This window comes from Mustela putorius, unplaced genomic scaffold (genome assembly GCF_011764305.1).
Source record: "Mustela putorius furo isolate JIRA1106 unplaced genomic scaffold, ASM1176430v1.1 tig00004035_pilon_pilon_pilon, whole genome shotgun sequence".
NCBI lineage: Eukaryota > Metazoa > Chordata > Mammalia > Carnivora > Mustelidae > Mustela > Mustela putorius.
Window position 1 is genome coordinate 2597335 of NW_025422171.1, and position 21620 is coordinate 2618954.

At 42.5% G+C, this 21620-nt stretch overlaps 1 protein-coding gene across 1 annotated transcript in view; it reads right to left on the reverse strand.

The window, feature by feature from the left end:
- Positions 1-21620, reverse strand: part of LATS2 (large tumor suppressor kinase 2) — a 74760-nt gene that overhangs the window by 45918 nt on the left and 7222 nt on the right. The window contains exon 2 of the mRNA XM_045072428.1: positions 14467-15020. Coding sequence (XP_044928363.1) covers positions 14467-14808 — 342 coding nt within the window. The 5' untranslated portion in view covers positions 14809-15020. The remainder of the gene's footprint in view (positions 1-14466; positions 15021-21620) is intronic.

Consider the following 21620-nt stretch of genomic DNA (forward strand, 5'->3'; position numbering starts at 1 on the left):
TTAAAAAAAAAAAATAAAAACCTAGGAATTGCTAAATTCTGGCAGACTCCCATGATAGCATGTAAATGTTTTAATGTTTTTTTTCTTAAAGATTTTATTTATTTATTTGACAGAGAGAAATCACAAGTAAGCAGAGAAGTAGGCAGAGAGAGAGGAGGAAGCAGGCTCCCCGCTGAGCAGAGAGCCCGATGCGGGACTTGATCCCAGGACCCTGAGATCATGACCTGAGCCAAAGGCATCAGCTTAACCCACTGAGCCACCCAGGCACCCTGTTTTAATGTTTTTACTGATATGAAGAGATGCTATGTATGTAAGTGTTGAGGGAAAAGAATTCAGGATATAAAACAAGAACAGCCAGATCTGCATTTTTGATTCCTGGTTTCATTACTTAGTAGGCACATTATTTACCTTGTGTAAAAACTGTGATCCAGTTTTTTCATCTGTAAATGTTGACAATAATAAAATCTTGCTGTGGGCTTGTTGGGAGGATTAAGTGATATTCACATAGTAATTTCTCAGGAATATTAATTTCATTAATAAGCAGTTCTAAAATATTAACCATGTAGTCATAAAAATTATATTAAATTTAAAATGTTGGGGCACCTGGATGGCCCAGTGGGTTAAAGCCTCTGTGGATTAAAGCCCTCTGCCTTCCATCCCTGATGCCAGGGTCCTGGGATTGAGTCCCGCATCGGGCTCTCTGCTCAGCAAGGACCCTGCTTCCTCCTCTCTCTCTGCCTGCTTCTCTGCCTGCTTGTGATCTCTGTCTGTCAAGTAAATAAATAAAATCTTTTAAAAAAATGTTTATTCTGTTGAAGGTGTGATAACAGTATTGTGATTATGTTCCTATTCTATGTGGTTTTTATTTTTTCTGTCTTTTGCAGATACATTTAAATATATGAGTATATGAATGATGAATGAAATGATGTCTAGTATTTGTTTTCAAAATATTCTAGATGTTGGGGCACCTGGGTGGCTCAGTGGGTTAAGTAAGCCTCTGCCTTCAGCTCGGGTCATGATCTCAGGGTCCTGGGATCGAGCCCCGCATCACGCTCTCTGCTTGGCAGGGAGCCTGCTTCCCCCTTTCTCTCTGCCTGCCTCCCTGCCTACTTGTGATCTTTCTCTTTCTGTCAAATAAATAAATAAAATCTTTTTAAAAAAAATTCTAGATGTTATATTTGAATTAAATGCTTACTCTAAAATTACTGGAGAGAGAGAGATGCTATTGTACTTTTAAATTTTTTCCAAAATAAAAAGTTAATCAAAGCAACAATAAAGGAAATAAAAATAGCCAAATAACAATAATTACCCCTGGACCAATTCTACTACGTGGAAATATCTCACTTTCATAAATGGTAGGGTGATGACTATTTCTCTTTCTTTCTCTTTCACGTTTCATGGGTGAAACTGAGAGGCTTGTACCTCTGGGTCTGTCCTTCATTTGCTGTATAGTCTTAAACTGACCACATTACCTCTCTGGGTCTCAGTTAATTTAACTGTGTAAAGAGCCATGTGGCCTAGATAATCCCGAAGACCCCATATAGACCTACCAGAGCACTCTGGATGGTACCAATAAAAAATGGGAATTCAGGAAAGGGAGAGCCCCCACATGTGCAGGAACGAATAGCTGGAAAAGGCCACAAAGATGAATCATGGAAGAAGTGGGACTTGAGTGGGCAGAGCATGGCTGGGCTGGTGGGGAGTGCATTCCAGGTAGCGTAAACAGCATGAGTAAAGCCAGTGTGGGAGAAAGTCACACAGCTTGGTAGTAGCTGGTGTGTAAAGAGGCAAACACAGCTGGGGCAAGCAAGCTGGGCTGGAAATGAGAGAAATAATCAAGTTTGGTAAGTGGAGATCACATGGTAGGAAGAGGAGGGGAGTGGATATAAGGGAGTGGCTGACTGTCACCTTTCAGGAAAAGTTCACTGGCAGAAATACTGGGTCAGGGAGACTACTTAGAAGAATCCAGGTATAGAGCAGGGTGTTAGCACTAAAAAGATACAGAGATGTGAAAGCTCTGCAGGAGAAGAAATAGGTACTGGGGAAAGTGCGCCTTAATATAATGACCAAAGTAGAGATTAAAGTCAAAGACAGGTCACTTTACATTCTTTCTGGTCTGCAACACAACCCATAGGGTAGGAGTAATTGTTACCCCCAGGGTATAGATGAAGGATCATGAAGCTCAGAAAGGCAGACTAGTAGCCCATGGTGACAGCCAGTACAACATGTGGTCATGCTCTGGTTCCTTAATGAAATCTACTTTCTGACTTCGTGAAATCCAGTCTTCCTTACTAAGAGAAGGCCAGTTCTATCGTGGCAGCCGTATGCGCAGCTAAAGTACACAGTTCTGCTTTAACCTCTGGTGACTAAGTGACTACATTTGGGCCTGTGAGGTAGAGAAGCATTTCTGCTGCCATATTCCTGCTTCTTGTACAAACTGTTGACTCTCAGAGAGGTGCCACCTTGGGCGCCTGGAAACGGAAGCCTCTTATTAAGGAGGCCAGAACTGACAGAGAGGAGGAGCCCAGGGCCTTGATGACACTACAGAACCGCCATGCAGGCCACATCCTGCCGAACTCCAGCCTTCCTTTGTTAGGCCACCTATGCGTACTAAGCTCTGTAGCCAGGAATCTGTCACCAGCACCTTAATTCAATTCCCAAATCATACTCAGAGCAACTTCAGTCAGAATGGAATACAGTCCATCTGATTCTAACTGCTGGGGATATCTATTGAGCATTCACTATTTATTCAGGACTATGCTAGATGGTCGGGGTAAGGGTGAGGACATGGGAGAATGGTACAAAGGGAAGAGAAATTTCCTATGGTTTTCCACAACTCCAGGAAAAAGAGCAAGTACACTTATAAAAATTGAAATTGTTGCACTGAAAGTCAATTATATATACATCACAAATTTGAAAAATACAATTATGAAAAATGTTTCCTTTCCAAAGACTAAAGACAAGAAAGAGGAAATACAAATCAAAACCACAATGAGGGGGCGCCTGGGTGGCTCAGTTGGTTAAGTGCCTGCCTTCAGCTCAGGGCATGAACCCAAGACTGCTGGGATTGAGTCCCACATCAGGCTCCCTGCTCACCGGGGAGCCTGCTTCTCCCTCTCTCTCTGCCCTTCTCCCTGCTTGTGTGTGCACGCTCTCTCTCTCTCTCTCTGTCAAATAAAAAATAAAATAAAATCTTAAAAAAACAAAAACAAAGAAACACAAAGAGATACCACCTCACACCAGTCAGAACGGCTAAAATTAACAAGTCAGGAAACAACAGATGTTGGTGAGGATGTGGACAAAGGGGAACCCTCTTAAACTGTTGGTGGAGGTTTCTCAAAAAGTAAAAAGAGAGCTACCCTACAACCCAGCAGTTACACTACTAGGTATTTACCCAAGGAATACAAACATAGTGATTCAAAGGGGCACATGCACAACCACGTTTATAGCAATAATGTCCACAATAGCCAAACTACGGAAAGAGCCCAGATGTCCATCGGCAGATGAATGGATAAAGATGTGGTATTTCTCCTGTTTGTGTTCCTTCTCTTGCTGTGTCTCTCTTTCAAATAAATAAAATCTTTTTTTAAAAATGTGGTATACATACACAATGGAATATTACTCAGTCATCAAAAAAATGAAATCTTACCATCTGCAGTGATGTGGATGGTACTAGAGGTATTACGCTAAGTGAAATAAGTCAAGCAGAGAAAGAGAACTATCATATGATTTCACTCATGCAGAATTTAAGAAACAAAACAAAGGATCACAGGGGAAGGGAGAGAAAGATAAAATAAGATGAAATCAGAGAGGCAGACAAACCATAAGAAACTCTGAACTCTAGGAAACAAACTGAAGGTTCTGGAGGAGTGGTAGGCGGAGGGATGGGGTAATTGGGTGATGGGCATTTAGGAGAGCCTGTGATGTGATGAGCACTGAGTGTTATCTGCAACTGATGAATCACTAAACTCTACCTCTGAAGCTAATAATATATACTATATGTTAATTTTTAAAATTAACATATAGTTAACAAATTTTTTAAATTAACATATAGTATATTATTAGCCCCAGCGATACAGGTCTGTGAATTGTCAGGCTTACACACTTCACAGCACTCACCATAGCACATACCCTCTCCTGTGTCCATAACCCAATCAACCTCTCCCAACGTCCCTCCCCCTGGCAACCCTACGTTTGTTTTGTGAGATTCTCTTATGGTTTGTCTCCCTCCGATCTCATCTTTTTTCATTTTTTCCTTCCTACCCCCAAACACCCCACCTTGCCTCTCAAATTCCTCATATCAGAGAGATCATATAATTATCTTTCTCTGATTGACTTATTTCGCTCAGCATAATATCCTCTAGTTCCATCCACGTTGTTGCAAATGGCAAGATTTCATTTCTTTTGATGGCTGCATAGTATTCCATTGTGTAGATATACCACATCTTCTTTATCTATTCATCTGTTGATGGACATCTAGGTTCTTTATACTATATGTTAATTAATTGAATTTAAGTAAAATAAATTTTTTTTAAAAAACAATAAAGAAATCCAAGATGAGTAAATCATAATTAAAAAATTGCATGATAAACTCATTTTACATTAAACTTGAGAACCATGAGCTTCCTGTAACTGAATTTTAATGCCAAAATAAGAAGCAGCTGGGTAGTGACTATGATAATGGAGGTGGCTTTTTTGTTGTTAAGTTTGAAATTTATAACAACTGTATTACGAGTAGCTTAAAAGAGATTATTGTTAAAGGACATAAAAGGTAGGCACACCCGGGTGGCTCAGTTGGTTCAGCGTCCGTTTTTGGCTCAGGTCATGATCCCAGAAACCTGAGATCAGCCTCACGCTGGGCTCCCTGCTCATCGGGGAGCCTGCTTCTGCCTCTGCCCACCACTCCCTCTGCTTGTGTGCTCTCACTCAAATAAACAAATAAAATTTAAAAAATAAATAAAGGACCAAAAAACCCCTCAATGTCCTTGTTGGGTATTTCACTTCTCTTTACATCCATAAATGGGTTGGCAATGACATAAACAGTATAAGGAGCCCTGAAAGAAACTGCAGGCAAACATAAGGCTCAGATCTTAGAGGCATTTCTCAGAGCCGACTCTATCAAGTTCAGAGCAGAGCGGAGGTCCCTGGCTGCCCCTCAGTCACCATCCGGGACCTGTTAGGAAGGGCTCGTACCCAGGGCCCACTCCTCACCAAATGAATTCAATCACTGGTGCTGGCTTCAGTGGCAGTATTTTTCCAACACATCCCGGGTTGGAAAATCACTGGGTGCAAGAAAAGGAGGAACAAATAATTGTTCCAAAACCTTCTCTAGCACTTACAGTATCTGCCTATGCAGCACTTCTAAGGGGGAAAGCACTACACTATAGAATATATTAAAAATGTTCATTAATCACCTATGAGGCTAGCATGAGCCATCGAGTGGCCACAACCATATATATAAGAGCAAATAATCATTTAGGTAGAAAACTGCTCAGTGTGAATAATAGGTATTAAATAAACAATATTTGTGATCTCCAATATTTTCGACATTATGGCACATACAGAAAATGTCAATAGTTGTACTGCATGTTTGGATTAAGGCAGAAGGTTGCTCAAAGAGGAGGCCAGAGCTGGCTTCCTAAGGGCAGCCAGAACCAACACCTCAGCAACTCGTAACCCATCATTCCTAAACACCAGCCAGGGCGCTCTGTTCTGCACACCAAATATTCTAGGGAACAAAAGCAAGCTGAACGTCCGGACAGTGCTGCTGCTGGGGCTATTATGGCTTGTCCTCCCCAAAGGGCAGGCCTTGCCTACCTGTCTGCCAATGACTCTCCTGCAAATCCTCTAGGACTGCAAAATCCTATGTTGGCCCAGAGATGTACCAGGCACAAATGTAAACCACTCAGGGAGGAGAGAAAAGACGTTCCTCAGAAGATGCATTTTGGTCTTGATGTACTAGAATTTGCATTGCATTTTAAGAGGAAAATGGATCCAGTCTCAGACACTTAGAGCTCCCCTCAAAATATGAGTTTCCTGCTACTTAAAACTGAACAACTATCACTACTTTTTTACTACCACATACTTATTGCCACAATTAGGAATACAGAACAAACAACCAAACTGACAAACAGATGTGTTGTTTCATAGCAGCAGTATTCATTGTTGGCAGGGTTGGAAATATAGAGGCAATTTTAAAATTTTCGAAAGAAACTTGGCGAATTAAAACCGTAAAAATGCTCTTATCGTTTGTCTTAGTAATTCCATTTCTAAAATTTATTCTAAGTAAATCAGTGATATTTATAAAGACGTAGAGGGATGTTCATCGCAGTATTTAATTAAACAAGAAAGCCATCAGACTGAGGTGATTCTAAGATTTAATGCCTATGTACACAAACCAAATCTAAGTCTGTAATGCCTGGAGGCTAAAAATCAAAACCTAAGGACAACCAATCATAAACAGCTACCCAGGCTTTCCCAAATAAGGTAACCGCTTAAGGTATAGACACTGGAATCATTTTCTCGCTTTGCTTCTGCCTCTGCTTTCTGAAATTCTTTCCCTGAGCGACTTTCAGTAGACTGCTCCTAATCACTTCTGGTTTGGAATCATTTTTGCTCAGATAAACTTTAAAATGTGCTTCAGTTTACCTCTTAACGCCAGTTACATATTATATGTATAATAAGTTATAGAACTGCTATTTGGGGGTGCCTGGGTGGCTCAGTGGGTTAAGCCGCTGCCTTCGGCTCAGGTCATGATCTCAGGGTCCTGGGATCGAGTCCCGCATCGGGCTCTCTGCTCAGCGGGGAGCCTGCTTCTCTCTCTCTCTCTCTCCCTCTGCCTGCCTCTCTGCCTGCTTGTGATCTCTCTCTGTCAAATAAATAAAATCAATCTAAAAAAAAAAAGAACTACTATTTGAACAATGGAATACATTATAGGCATTAAAAATGAAAATGTTTATAGCAAAACATTTATCCCTTCATTCATATATCAGATGTTTTTGAGAATTTTGAGAATTTGCAAAGTTTTAGGTACTAGAGAACGATAACCAGAACAAAGCTACTGCCCTAATGGGGACTAAATCTAAAGAGAGAAATGGATATTATAAGAAATACACAACTAAACACTTAGTAACAAATTCTGATAAATGCTATGAAAGGACATTTCTATGAGAGAGAATAAAACAGAGGCATGTGGTCTAGACTAGGGGGGTCAGAAAATGCTTTTCTGAATCCAGGAGAGCAAGACAAGCCTTCCAAGAAGAGTAGCCATTATCCAGGCAAGAAAGGGCCAGTGCTGAGAAGAGGAAAGGCAGTAAAGAAGGTAGAGCCAGAGCACCAACTGCCGGAAAAGGGGTGCCACCTGAGGCTGCGGGATGGGCCTCGCCTTCAGGTCAGGAGCTTCATCCAAGTGCAGTGGAAAGGTTTCCAGAAGGAAATCACAGGATCTTCTCCTTTTTAGAATGATCACTCAGAATGTTCTATGCAGGGAACACAGGAGAAGAGCCAGGAGGAAGGGCAATGTCAGTGAGCAAAGGCAGAGGCTTGGTGGGTGGGGGGACCAGGACTCAGAGGTGCACTGGAAGAGAACGGATTGGTCTTGATGCTAGAGAAGGAGAGTGAGAAGGGCCATATTATACATATATATTTTTTTATAAAGGAAGAGGTGGGATCATACCCCATATTCTGCCTTTTCTACCTGTTACCTGGCCCAGCTCTCCTCACTTTCCTTAATTTCCTTTAATTAGAAAAAAATCTGGCCACTTTTATACTAGAAGTTCAGAGTGGTCTCATTTGAGCTGACAGAATTATAGGCGATTTTTATTTTTTTATATGTTTCTAAATTTTGCAAACTTACACAATGAACACATATTCCTTTGATAACTAGAAGGGAGCGCAGGGTGGGGGGAGGGTATGACACAAAGGTATGATGTGACTGTGTCTTTTCAAATTAATTTTAAATATACTACTTTAACAAAGTATACATTTTATCTTTTGGCAAGGCCAGATTTAATTTGAAAAGCTAAAAAAAAAAAAAAAAAAGGTGGGGGGGGCAGGGGTAGACAAGGAACTGCTACACCCAAAAGCCATTGTAATACAGTTTCCTGTTACATTACTGGCATTCCTAAACTTAAGTGTTTCTTTTTTCCTTCTCCTCTTATGAATATTTCAGGGCAATACCCAGTGTTCGGTAATACTGAAAAGTCGTTCCCTTTCCAGAATAAGGGAGGAGGAGGAAATGTACTGGTTATCTAACCTTTTCTACTTTTTTTCATTAGCAAACTACCTGTATTCCAGAGAATGAATCCTGAGGCAGGATCCTGGCACCAGGTTAAAGGAAAAGCACTTCAGGGTTAACATTTCTCTAGGTCACTGTCTAGGGCTTTCCTGATGATGCCAACTGCTTGAGCTAAACATACAAAGAGGCTTTGTGCTGTCTCTCTCCTAAAGTCTGATAAATCAGCAATGGCATGTACGTTGGCCAGCGCAGGGAACCGCCTGGGCAAAGTTTTCCAGGGGCACGCACAGCTGGTGTGCAATCCCCACTGTGCACACAGCAGGTGAGCCACACCCAGGACCCTGCGCTCATGAGGACACACCTGGACACACGGTGGACATAGCACCAGGAGGCCTGAGTGCCACAGGGCAAGTGTGATGACAGCACGACCACCTGTCCATACACGGCTGGCCTCAAGCGTCCAGTGCCCTAGACATACGGAACAATGGAAGGCTGAACAGGAACAGTTCAAATCCAGGTGTAAGAATCAAGACCCTGCAGTAAGAAAGAAGGAGTTGAACCATAACATGTGCCCAAATCCACGCCGGGGAAGATGGATGCTGACACTGCCAGCCAACAGAATAATGTTTGAAGAAGCCCCCTGAACAAATGAAGCAGAGATGCAAGCAGGAGGAGACCGTGCCATGCATCTGGGACAGGTGCACAGGGGAGGAGTGGGTGGGACACCCCTGGAAAGGACCAGGCAGGGCCTGTGGCAAGGGGGCCTGGGGACTGGAAGTGCTGAGCAAGTGCCACCTGCCCATGCAAGCGAGAGGACATGAGGGAAAGGAGAGGACAAACTCGCAGAGAAGAAAATCCCACCAGGACGGGGTGTACATCAGCAAACACAGAAACTGGCCAGCAACCCACACGATGCAAGTTAAAGACAGAGATCTGTATGGCCCATTAAGGGAGCACTGAAGTCTTTCCTCTCAAGTATGTGTAACAAGTAGGTCTAACCCTCACTGAAGACCTGGGGGTTGGGGGAAGGGGCGTGCAGAGGAGAGCTTGAGTCACCTGCCTGGCCACCCAAGCCATAGTTTCCTCTGCAATACTCAGGTAAGGGCTGGAATCCATCTCAAATGCTTTCTGTGTAGTTTCAATAATGAGGCTACGGGTGCAAGTGCTTATTCGAACAGTACTTGGCATAAGAGGTTGCTGCCAACACCAGGGTCTGTCCTTCCTCTGTGAGATTCACAGGCCCCAGCAGGCCTCCCCTCTCTGCAGTGCTATTTCCTTTGGCAAAAGGACCTGGATTGAAGAATAACTTGTAAGATGGGTTGAGAAACTTGATTTTTCTGTACTTTTTGATTTGAGAATGCCAAGAAATTCACTCCCTTTCCCATTAACCAGACTACCTGAAATTTATTTGTTGTTCTGACCATTATTCTCAGGAAGCATGTCTCTGAATATACATCCTGACCATCAGCTTTTCCTTAGGCCAAATTTGGTGTAATAAATCAATTTGTTTGTTTACATTTCTTCCTACCTTCACTCCAATAATGATTTAAGTCGTTTAAACATTCACAATAAGGTGAGGAAAAATTGGATTAAGTCAGGATTAGGTAAATTATGCTAATACAGGACTGAAAGAATGTAGCTATGACAGGCCAGAGCCCTAAGAAGTCTTAAAGCTGCCACAGATTTGGCACCTCTCACAGCAGATCAATGAGGGAGCCTCATGAAGGTCAGGATATGGGTTGTCCAAAGAGAAACAGTACATGCTAATTCCTCAAGAGAAGCAAAAAACATTTCTCAGTATTCACATCTGAAAGGCAGTTCTCACCTAAGTTGGCCTCTAAGAGGCACAAAGTGATAAAATGCTTAGCTATTCTGAAGACTACAGGAGGTACTGCTGAATAGGACCCTTGTCATCTCTAGACCCCTATGCCAGCCAGCCATCCCTGCACCCTGAGAAGTCCCAAGTATGGTGAGCCTGTCCCAACAGCACCCTTACACCTGTTAACCAATGCAATTCAGTGAGAGGACTCAAGTCATATGCTTTCAAGAAGCAGACAATGTCATCGCAAAATCAAATTAATGGTTTTTTTTTAGCACGTTTATTTATTTATTTGGCAGAGAGAGAGAGCAGAGCAGGGAGAGCAGGAAAGAAAGAAGCAGATCCCCTGCTGAGCAGGGAGCCCAACGTAGGAACTGACCCCAGGAATCTGAGATTATGACCTGAACCAAAACAAACACTTAACCAAAAAGGCCACCCATGCACCCCTAATTAGTAGTTTTTAAAACTTTGTCAGGAAGAAAAAGAGGGAAAACCTGGTAATATGATCACTTGAAACCACTAAGAGAAAAAGTGAAACTAAGTTTTATAAGATAAAGTAAAAGCTAACTTTAAATTATTACCTATGTCAGTATGAAGAGTATCCAAATGATAAAAAGTATGACACTCATAACCAAAACACTTATCCTTTCAAGTCCTTTAATCTGTGTTTAAAGAATAGCTCCTTCCATAAGGATTATTAATCCACTGGCCTTTTTTTTCCTGTAGAAATTTTCATTAAGTCTTTAGTAAAATATATGTGAAAATATTTTAGACACTGCATCATTTGACACACTATATCACTACACAGAAAATACTTAGTCTTTTACTTTTCCATTAAAAATATAGTAATTTACATTAAAAATATAGTAATTAAAAATATACCCCGGTGGGGGCTGGAGCACCTGGCTGGCTCAGTCAGGTGAGTGGCATACTCTTGGTTTCAGCTCAGGTCATGATTGTGAGACTGAGCCCTGAGTTGGCTTCACGCTCAGTGGGGAGTCCGCTGGAGATTCTCTCCCTCAACATTTGCCCCTCCCTTCTGTGCTCTCTCTCATGCACATGCTGTCTAAAAATAAATAAGTAAATCTTAACACACACACACACACACATATACACACACACCCCAGGGGTGCCTGGCTGGCTCAGTTGGCAGGGCATGCAACTCCTGAACTCAGAGTGTTAAGTTCAAGCCCCACGTTGGGTATAGAGATTACTTAAATTTAAAAAATAATAAGGGATGCCTGGGTGGCTCAGACGGTTAAGCGACTGCCTTCAGCTCAGGTCATGATCCCAGCATCTTAGGATCGAGTCCCGTATCAGGCTCCTTGCTCTGTGGGGAGCCTGCTTCTCCCTCTGCCTCTGCCTGCTACTCTGCCTGCCTGAACTCTCTCTCTGACAAATAAATCAATAAAATCTTTAAAAAAATAAATAAAAATAAAATAATATAAATAAAAAATAATTTTAAAAAATTTAAAAAATAATAAAAAATAGCCTGTGTGGCTCAGTGGGTTAAGCCTCTGCCTTTGGCTTAGGTCGTGATCCCAGGGTCCTGAGATCAAGCCCCACTTTGTGCTCTCTACTCAGCAGGGAGCCTGCTTCCTTCCTCTCTCTGCCTGCCTTCTCTGCCTACTTGTAATCTCTGTCAAATAAATAAATAAAATCTTAAAAAAAAAAATACACCCATCCATCCTAGTTACATGGGTGTGATTCACTGGGTGAAGTTCACTGAGCTGTCCACTTAGGATCCTATCATATACTATTCTTATGGAAATTTTACTTTATTTAGATTTATTTATTATTTGAGAGAGAGAGAGAGCATGAGAGAGGAGGAGAGTCAGAGGGAGAAGCAGACTCCCTGCAGATCAGGGAGCTGGATGCAGGACTCAATACTGGGACTCCAGGATTGTGACCTGAGCCGAAGGCAGTCACTCTACCAACTGACCCGCCCAGGCACCCTCTTATGTAAATTTTATTCTAATAAAAAGTTTAAAAGAAAACACTCATAAACATTCAAGTAAATATTTTCAGTAAGCCTCAAGTCAAATAAAGTGGGGAAAAATGTATAAACATGTATATGCAATGGATAAAATAGGGCATACAAAAGTGTGTATCACTGGTAAGACCTTGAGAAAACATGGAGTTTACTACTATTCTGATTAATATTAGGGTTAAGAATGACAAAGTGTGGGGTGCCTTTGTGGCTCAGTGGGTTAAAGCCTCTGCCTTCAGCCCAGGTCATGATCGCGGGGTCCTGGGATTGAGCCCCGCATCAGGCTCTCTGCTCCGCAGGGAGCCTGCTTCTCCACTCTCTGCCTGCTTCTCTGCCTACTTGTGATCTCTCTCTCTGTCAAATAAATAAATAAAATCTTAAAAAAAAAAATGACAAAGTACAAGAAAATAAAACTGAAGCTAAATTAAAAGGCAATAGAGGAGGAGACAAAGGAAACTGAAAAGCTGCAACACTAGGTACTCTGTACCTATTATACTGGATCTGATAATCTGCTTTATTGAAGACCCACACAACTCTAGAGGTACTATTGATTAATCATTTCCACTCCAATTATTCAGGTTCTTCTCATAATGACGTTCTGACCAGGATTCTCTGAAAGCAAATGCACCCTGTATACATACCCAAACTGGAGGGTCAGGCTGAAGGCAGAGGTTTTTGCTTTATAAAGTAACACTATACACCAAAGCGACTGAATCACTTCAGGAGCATTAGGTATGACAAATGAAGTCCTTCCTACTATCAATTAACATAAATTAAATGTTGATGGGAACTTCACTGGTGTCATGATCCTTAATTTTACTGTATTTGTATTTTACTCTCTTGGATACAGCACCAGCTTCATTATTTCTTGCACTGTAATTATCACTAATGGATTTCACTATAATGAGATCCCACCTGTATTTTGGATTATTTGCTTCACTTGTTTCTTTTTATCACAGCTGAAACACAACTGCAAAGAACACCCTGCTCTGATTACCTCTTTTGTTTGCAAGTGATTTATAGAAGATTTTAGGCTTTGCTGTTGGTTTTCAAGTCTCTGCAATCTTACTCTAGTATTTCCCCCAGACTGCTCCTTCCTACTTTCAAAACCATCAAGTTCTGTTTGTCAAGGGATAGCACTTGGCAGTGTATTTAACTTCATATTTTCACAATGAGAAAGGTCATGCCTCTGCTGTCAGCTTCCACTGCTAAAACACTCTGCACCACATTATTCATGATCCTATGCTTTAGAAAAGCAACTCTCAACACAACAATGCTTGCTTCACACAAGTTAATCCCAGTATATCCCAAAGTGTCAAGGCAGTGCCCTGCAAAATAGCACGATTAGTTTCACAAACATATCATCTGAGAAATATAAATTCTCTATTAAATTCTATGGTAATCAACTACAACAAGAAGGTTGAGATAGCTTTTGAAAATAAAAGAGGGTATTGTTAGCCTTTTCCTGTGACTGTGAGGCCAGGAGTAGGTAATTAGATTCTTCCTAAGAAACTACAAGTGCTCAAGCCATCCTGATGTGCTTTGAGCATGAAATCTTACTAATTTTCCAAGGAACAAAAATACCTAGCTTAATTCCATTTTCATGCAACTGAGACTTTTAAGATGACAGATGGTAACACAGCATTAGCTTTCAAAGCCCTTTTGTAAGACAATTACATTTTTACCAGTTAGATTTTACTAAATTCATTTTTATGTGGTTGGACACCAGTTCCATTTTAATGGTCCAACCCCTCAACCTGGGTTTTACATGGCTATGTGAGTCCCCACAGCATCACAAATGTATAGCGAAAAGTTGTGTATTTATATATTATCATTGTCACCTCCATTAATGTGTCCCTTATCTTGAAAGCAATTGAGAAGTCAGATTACGTTGCTTGATCATTTCCTTAACATAGTTATGTCTCCTATAACAGTATACATACTGTTTTTCAAAATAGAAGAAAAAAGAGTCTAAGAGCCAAATCATGTTAATCAACCTTTCCCTTAACTAAGTCAAACGAATGCACAAACTAAAAACAAATGAAGCCACTATCTTCCCCATCACAGCTCAGAATAAGCCCAAATAAACCACAAAGAAAGGGCTAAGTGTGATAGCCCTTCTCAACTTCACAAGGACAAAACAGAAAAGACACATGGTACAATTTCAGTAGAGTTCAGAAATGTCTAGATTTTTACTGTAAAGGAAAAGTAGCCAAAAAGACCATTCTGGGGAGAAGATGGAAAAAAATGCAATGGCACACCAGAAGGGCCTCTGGTTTTGACCCAGAAACACTTCTCTTCGGAAGCAATTCAGAGCCTTCAAGTGCAAGCACAGGATCCTTGGCTGTCTCCCCTGCACATTGCAAGCTGGACTACTTACTGTTAAATGCCAGGGCAGGAGCCTGGGGAGGTTACACTCACCTGGTCACATCCCGCGTTCACCAGTTCCTGCAGCATCTGTCGGTTTACTTCTGCTGCTGAGGAAGTGCTGGATTCATTAGCAAAAGGCAACAGGGAGTATCTGATTTCTCTCAAAGCTTTCTGATAAGGTCCGAACTTTGGGGTAGCTCTCATCTGCTGCTGTTGCCTGGCAGCATCCTTGCCCCCCACGACTTTGGTGGCCAGGGAAGCATCACTGTTTGGTCCCACAGGCAGCCCCTGAGTGGAAGATTTGGACGGCTGCTTTAAGCCCTCTCGAATCTCCTGCAGTCGCTGGCGGCTATTTCCAGAATAAGTTGTGGCAGGAAAAGTCTTTGGCCTCATTGTTAGTCCAGTTTCCTTTTACCATAAATACAATTTTCTTAAAGTGTTTTATTATTTAAAAAAAAAAAAAAAACAACTGTCAACAGTATCAGTTAGTTGTAAACATACTTTCAAAACAATTTCCTTTTGAAAATCTTCTTTCCTTCAACTTCTGTAGTTCCTATAGAGAACCTAAAATTTTCCAGAGTCTTCATTTTGAAGATCATCGCTATCTGAAAAAGAAAATTGAAAGAACATAGTCATTTGTGGCTTTCACATACTGTTAACAATACTTTTCAGAAACGGACAACGATCTTGAAAAAATTCCACTTGTTCCACTTGGAAGGATTAAGAACGAACATATCACCTCTCAGAAATGATTTTTTTAAAAAAGTATTCAGCTTTGGTTGGCACACATGACATCTAGGGCTGTGCCAGGATGCTTCCTGTAATATGTAATCTGCAATGAAGTAAATCTCCACAAGCTCATACTGACTTAGAAATATTTAACTCAGGCCAGAGCAGACAGTAGTATTAAAGTTGATAGCTCATTTAAAATAATTCACTATAATATAATTTCATTTTGAAATTCACAGCTTGGGTGTGTAGGGTTAAACTTTCTATATGAGGTCTTGGATTTCTGGCTTGTTCCTAATAACCAACCACTCAACTCATGAGCCACACCTTTGTCTCTTATCTCCATGATTTCATTAACCTACTCTCCCACCCAAACCTGTGGTCCTTCCGTATCTTTAAAAATTATTCCTTAGAGGGGCAGCTGGGTGGCTCAGTGAGTTAAGCCTCTGCCTTCGGCTCAGGTCATGATCTCAGGGTCCTAGGATGGAGCCCCGCATCAGGCTCTCTGCTCAGAGGGGAGCCTGCTCCACCCGCGCCCCCCCCCCACAACCCCTTTGCCTGCCTCTGCCCTACTTGTGATCTCTGTCTGTCAAATAAAATCTTTTTAAAAAAAAAGAAAGAAAGAAAGAAATTATTCCTTAGAAAGCCCTCCCAAACCTCCTGGAAAATACCACAAAACTTATCATATTAAAGGTGTCCTAATATTGCAACTAAAAGCAGTTCTAACACAACATGTTATGAGATTCTGAAGGTAACTACTCCCTTGTTTTTTTTTTTACAAAGTGGTCAAGTTCTTATCAGCATTGTGACCTAAATACCTTTATTGTAGAAACTGATACTTACATGAAGGGGACTGGTAAAAGCATGTGGGTGATTTCTTTCTCAGGGTACACTACGACCATACTAACGAGGGGCTGTTTCAGTAAGTTATTCATATAGATCACCTACGACTTTGGCATGGAAACAACTTCTACATGTAGAAACAGGGACAACAAAGCCATTTTTTGATAGTGAATTACACCTACCCCAGGCCTAATTCACTGACTACTCTGTTGTTCTTGCATTCAGAAAACAAAATGGAGCCCAACACGATACTGCCCTTAGTAGCCAGCTCTCCTGGAAGCAGGATCTAGCTCATTTGGTGACTGGGTGACCTTGGACAAGTCCTTTAACTTCCCTCACCCTCCCTGGGTGAAACAGATGACACCATTTAGTGAGAGAGCAATGGTGAACGGAGTAAGACCATGCATGGAACAGGCTCAGTAGCACCTGGAACTCTTTGGTAAACAATGTTTTCTACTACTTGTTATTATTATTTGTGTAATTAGCTGTCATCACCAGAGCACAGATGCCCACTGGTGGCAAAAGCACAGACCTGTGGCAATGCCTCTGGGCTCACACCTGAAGCTCCAGGGGCCCCTCTCTCTCCCTGTCTCTCCTCTTCTGCCCTCACTCATTTCACTCCTTTTTACCCACAGAACAATGAACAAACTGTAAAGGAGATGCATTTTGTATTTTAATGAACAAAGAAAAACCAATTAAAAAAAGAGCAGTCTTTTAAAACCACAGGGCGAAGGGGATGATCTGGACTTTCTGTTTCAGTAAGGAATTTCAGAACTGTAAAATGGAAATCTGCTTCACAGGCTTCATCATGTAGAAGGAAAAATGATTGCTAATATTTGTCTAGTATCCACTATGTGCCATACTCTAAAAGCTTTATGTGAATTTACTTATATAGATCTATTTCAAACCATATATGACTGTAAATTTGAAGAAATGACATTAAAATTACTATTCTTTTCTTAGAGATGGGAAGATGGAAGGTCTTAAAAAGTTCAAACTATTGTTCTCAATGACAGGGAAGATTCTATTTAGAAAGAAGCAGACTAAATACATTTTTCAACATGAAATCCCTATTTTATTTTATTTTTTTTAAAGATTTTATTTGCTTATTTGACAGACAGAGATCACAAGTAGACAGAGAGGCAGGCAGAGAGAGAGAGAGAGAAGCAGGCTCCCGGCTGAGCAGAGAGCCCGATGCGGGACTCGATCCCAGGACCCTGAGATCATGACCTGAGCCGAAGGCAGTGGCTTAACCCACAGAGCCACCCAGGTGCCCGAAATCCCTATTTTAATATACAACATCTAACACAGTAAAGTCACCGAAATGACTGTTTTAAGACTATACAGACAGTGAACAATTAGATCCAAGAACTGCTGAGATTTCCCTGGGGCCTGCACCAGAGTATTGGCAGGGGGCCAGAAGCCCAGAGCTCTGCTTAATTGGTGTAAAATGGGGCATATTGCAACCACACTCATTTTCAGTGACTTCGTGGTCTAAGCATCTGTTTTGAAATACCTAAATTTCTAAAACCATGAATTCCCATTCCAGCAAAAATACAGAGATTCTCAAGGAGCTGCCAAGCATGTATGGAGGATCCTGAGTGACTCGCTATGTCTGAGAACAGGCAGAAGAGTTCTATCTTTTCCTGTGGGAATTTACACAAATTGTTTCTAATCTCTAGGGTCTCCCCCCCCCCTTTTTTTGAAAAGTGAAATACAAAAGACATAAATCATCCTACCTTCACAATAAATCATCAGGGAGAGTTTCTTTGCATCAAAATGTACTCACCCTACCTCTATTACCCACCTACCCACCTTGCAAACATTCATCAGAAGCCCACTAAGTCTCAGGCACCGCTAGTACAAATAAAAGCAAAATCCAACCTTCAGCAAGGGGAGGGTGAGGTAGCCAAATAAAAGCTTCAAAGGAAAAGAGATGCCCGAGAAGAGGGGGGGAAATCATCTAACAAGTGGGAGAATAAAGGAGAAAGACAGAAAAAGCTCCCAAGTAGATAACTGAATCTAAGTGTAGGAACAATAGAATTCCAGCCAAGGGGAAAGGCATATGCAAAGGAGCAGAGGGACAGGCCCCACCCCTCACATGTACGTCTGGGTGGCAAACGCTTTTCCAGGAGAGTTCGGGAGGGAGGAGGGATGAAAGGGTGGGTGTCATCCAGGGTCCCAGCAGGACCTTCGAGGCCATGTTAATTGTCTGGACTCCTTGCAGATGGTGGCAAGTCATTGTCTGCGGTTAAGCTAAGGAGTGACATGGCCAAAAGTGCCCTTAAAGAGGAGTCTGGAAGCCAACTGGAAGGTGGACCACAAGGGACAACTGCAGCATACCAGGTGCGTGAGGAAAGCCTGGGTAAGGGGCAGCAGTACCAGGGAGGGAAGCGGGGGGGTTTCAGGAGCTAGTTACACCTTGGCCAGACACGCTGGGCTTAGTTTAGCCTCAAAGACATCAGTGAGAGCCACCAGCTCTCAAACGGAACACTCGCCTAGCTAGGTAGCTCTGCCTAGCTACACTCTACCTACCTAGCTCTCCTTAGCCACAAGAAGGAGCAGTTAGGTAGGTGAGTGAAGAGCTCACATCCCTCCCAACTGGCATGACTCAGAAGAGAAGCCTCATTTTACCGTCAAGTGATATTAGCAAACTAAAGAGAAGCTACAAAGCTGCTTTGCACTCAGCTAAGGAAGGGCAAGGATCACAGGAGACAGTCCACACTGAAGAAAAGAGAGCTTTGAGAATGCCCAACCCAAGATGCGGGGGGTGTCCCTTCTGCCCAGCCACATCAGCAGAGAGAAGGGGAGCCAGGCACAGGTGAAAGAGGCCCTGGTGGGTCAAGGCTTGAAAGCTGTCTGGAATTTACCGTAAAAACACAAAGTTGCTGAAAGCTGGGGAAGAAGTCGGTCTTTTGGGGAGGTCAGGGGGAGGGCTGTTTTCATTTAAGTTGAACATATATTTCTTAAGGTGCACAAATCATAATAAGATCAATGAATGTTTCCAAAGAACACACCCTTGTAAATATTATCTAGATCAAGGAGTGTGTCATTACAATCCAGAAGGTCCAGGGCCCCCACAGACCAATGCCCCAGGGGGAATTGCCTTCACTACTTCTAACACCAAGGATTAGTCCGACTGGTTTTTGAACTTTATATCCATGGAATAACGTGGTGTACTCTTCATGTCTAGCTTATTTTGGTCGACACTGGTTATTCATACAGTGATATGTAGCAAGAGTTTGCCATTCTTCAAGGCTGAGTAATATTCCATTGTATGAATGTACTTGTTTATCCATTCTGCCACTGAAGGACATCTGGGTTATTCCCAGTCTAATTTGCTTTTGCAAATTGTGCTGCTGCTGAACGGCTGCTGGAGCCCACATGGCTCCGGCCCCAGAACTATGAGGGGCTGAGGAGGGAGTGGTTGGCTCTGAGACACTGATTCTACCAATACTTGCTGTGTAGTTATTGGCAGAGCCCTAGTGGTTCATGTGGTACCTTTGTGGGACTATAAAAAGGTACTCCTTCCTCAAGTAAATTGTTACTATATTATTGTACAACATAGGCAATCCTGCCCTGGGGAGCTTTCCAGAGCTCTGTGGACAGTGGCCTGGCACACTCTGAAACATACCGATGCCACATGTCACAATCTATCACACTGTCACAATCTATCACACCAATGTGTGCACGCGTGCACACACACACACACACACACACACACACACAACATACACCCCCCAGGGAGCGGGGCAGGTAAAGTCTGAATCACAAGGAGGGTGGGAACTGGACCTCTGAGGCAGGTAACAGAGGAGTGATCGTGTGTACTCTTTGGAATGGGTTCTTCGGAATGGGTGTACAACATGCACGCCATGTGGCTTTATGCACAGAGGTGACTCTCTACTACTGCACAGGTATTCTGTGAGTGGCCCAGAGTCTCCACATTGGCTACTCATGCCCTATTTAAGTGAGCATTCGGATGACGTGAAGTATACCCTTTTACACGTAAGGCCCTTGAACAGTGCACAGCTCGAACACCCATACAAGGTGGCCTTGTTACTAAGTCTTAGAGAAGTAGAAAATAATGACCAGCCTCTGACTTTAAAAAGTTCACAGCTTAAGATGGGAGACAGACAAGAAGATCAATTACTCAGATAACGTGACAATAAAAGTCTACCCAAAGAATTACGGGAATCCGAAATAGAATAGTAGCTGGAAAACAGAAAGAAGTGGGTGATTCAACAGCTTAAGAAGTAGAACACATAAGGGTCAATGGTGTTCACTAGAGGACTGGTTTGAAAAGGGAGGCCAAGGGGCCTCTGGGTGGCTCAGTGGGTTAAAGCCTCTGCCTTCGGCTCAGGTCATGATCCCAGCGTCCTGGGATCGAGCCCCACAACAGGCTCTTTGCTCGGCAGGGAGCCTGCTTCCCCCTCTCTGTCTCTCTGCCTGCCTCTGCCTACTTGTGATCTCTCTCTCTCTCTTTGTCAAATAAATAAAATATTTTTTTAAAAGGCGGGGGGAGGCCAAGTTTCTGGTTTAGGAACCAGAGCCAATGGTAGTACCATTCTCTGGGCCAGGACAACCACTTGGACTATGAGCATCAAGAAAGAAGCCTTGGTGGAGATGGAGAAGGGCACTTAACAGGAGGCGAGGACAGGTTTGGGGGAGACAGATTCAAAAGATGGCTGTTTCACTGCAAAGGAAAAAGCAGCTGGAGGTGAGAGGCCTGGCTTCCACCCCCAGCTCTGGCACTTAGCTCCATGTTATCTGGGCAAGCACTTCATCTCTCAGAGCTTCAATTTCCTGCTGGGTAACAAGCCTTTCTCTGTCTACTTGACAGGGCTGCTCTGAAGATCACAGGTAAAACTGCATGTGAGATCACTCTCAGCAGTAATGCACAACACACTGCCCAACTATCAGAATTACTAAGAAATTCAGGACTCAGAATCAGTTAGACAAAAAACAGCTTTTTTTTTTTAAAGAATTATTTATTTGACAGAGAGATCACAAGTAGGCAGAGAGGCAGGCAGAGAGAGAGAGAGAGGAGGAAGCAGGCTCCCTGCTCCCTGCTGAGCAGAGAGCCGGATGCGGGACTCGATCCCAGGACCCTGGGATCATGACCTGAGCCAAAGGCAGTGGCTTAACCCACTGAGCCACCCAGGCGCCCCCAAAAAACAGCTTTTAATCAAGTCAAGAGACAAGACCAGGGCAAAGTCCAGATTGGTTTAGTGGAAAAGGAACCAAACTGAACGTAGAAATGTAGGTGAATAACTCCTCTTTAAATGACTACTTGATAGCAATGCCTGAAAAGTTAAAGTATCTTCCTTTTTAAAAAAAGAAAGCATGAAGAGAGAAAAAACTTAAGTGATTAGACTTAATGTTTCAAACATGTGGCTGCAGCGGGGCCTGAGTTGGCCAATTCTGAGCAGGACCTGAGCTTCAAGAAGCTGACTCCTCCCCAACCAGCCAGCATCAGGTTCAACCTGGATGACCTAGGGCAAGTTAACAGCAACAAATTCTTCCTTACCTCTGAAACTTAGCACGACTATTCTCTCTGCTAGGAACAAATACCACTCCCAGTCTGGTTCACTTATACCTCTTACAATTCTCAGCTGAAAACCTCCCCCTGCAGA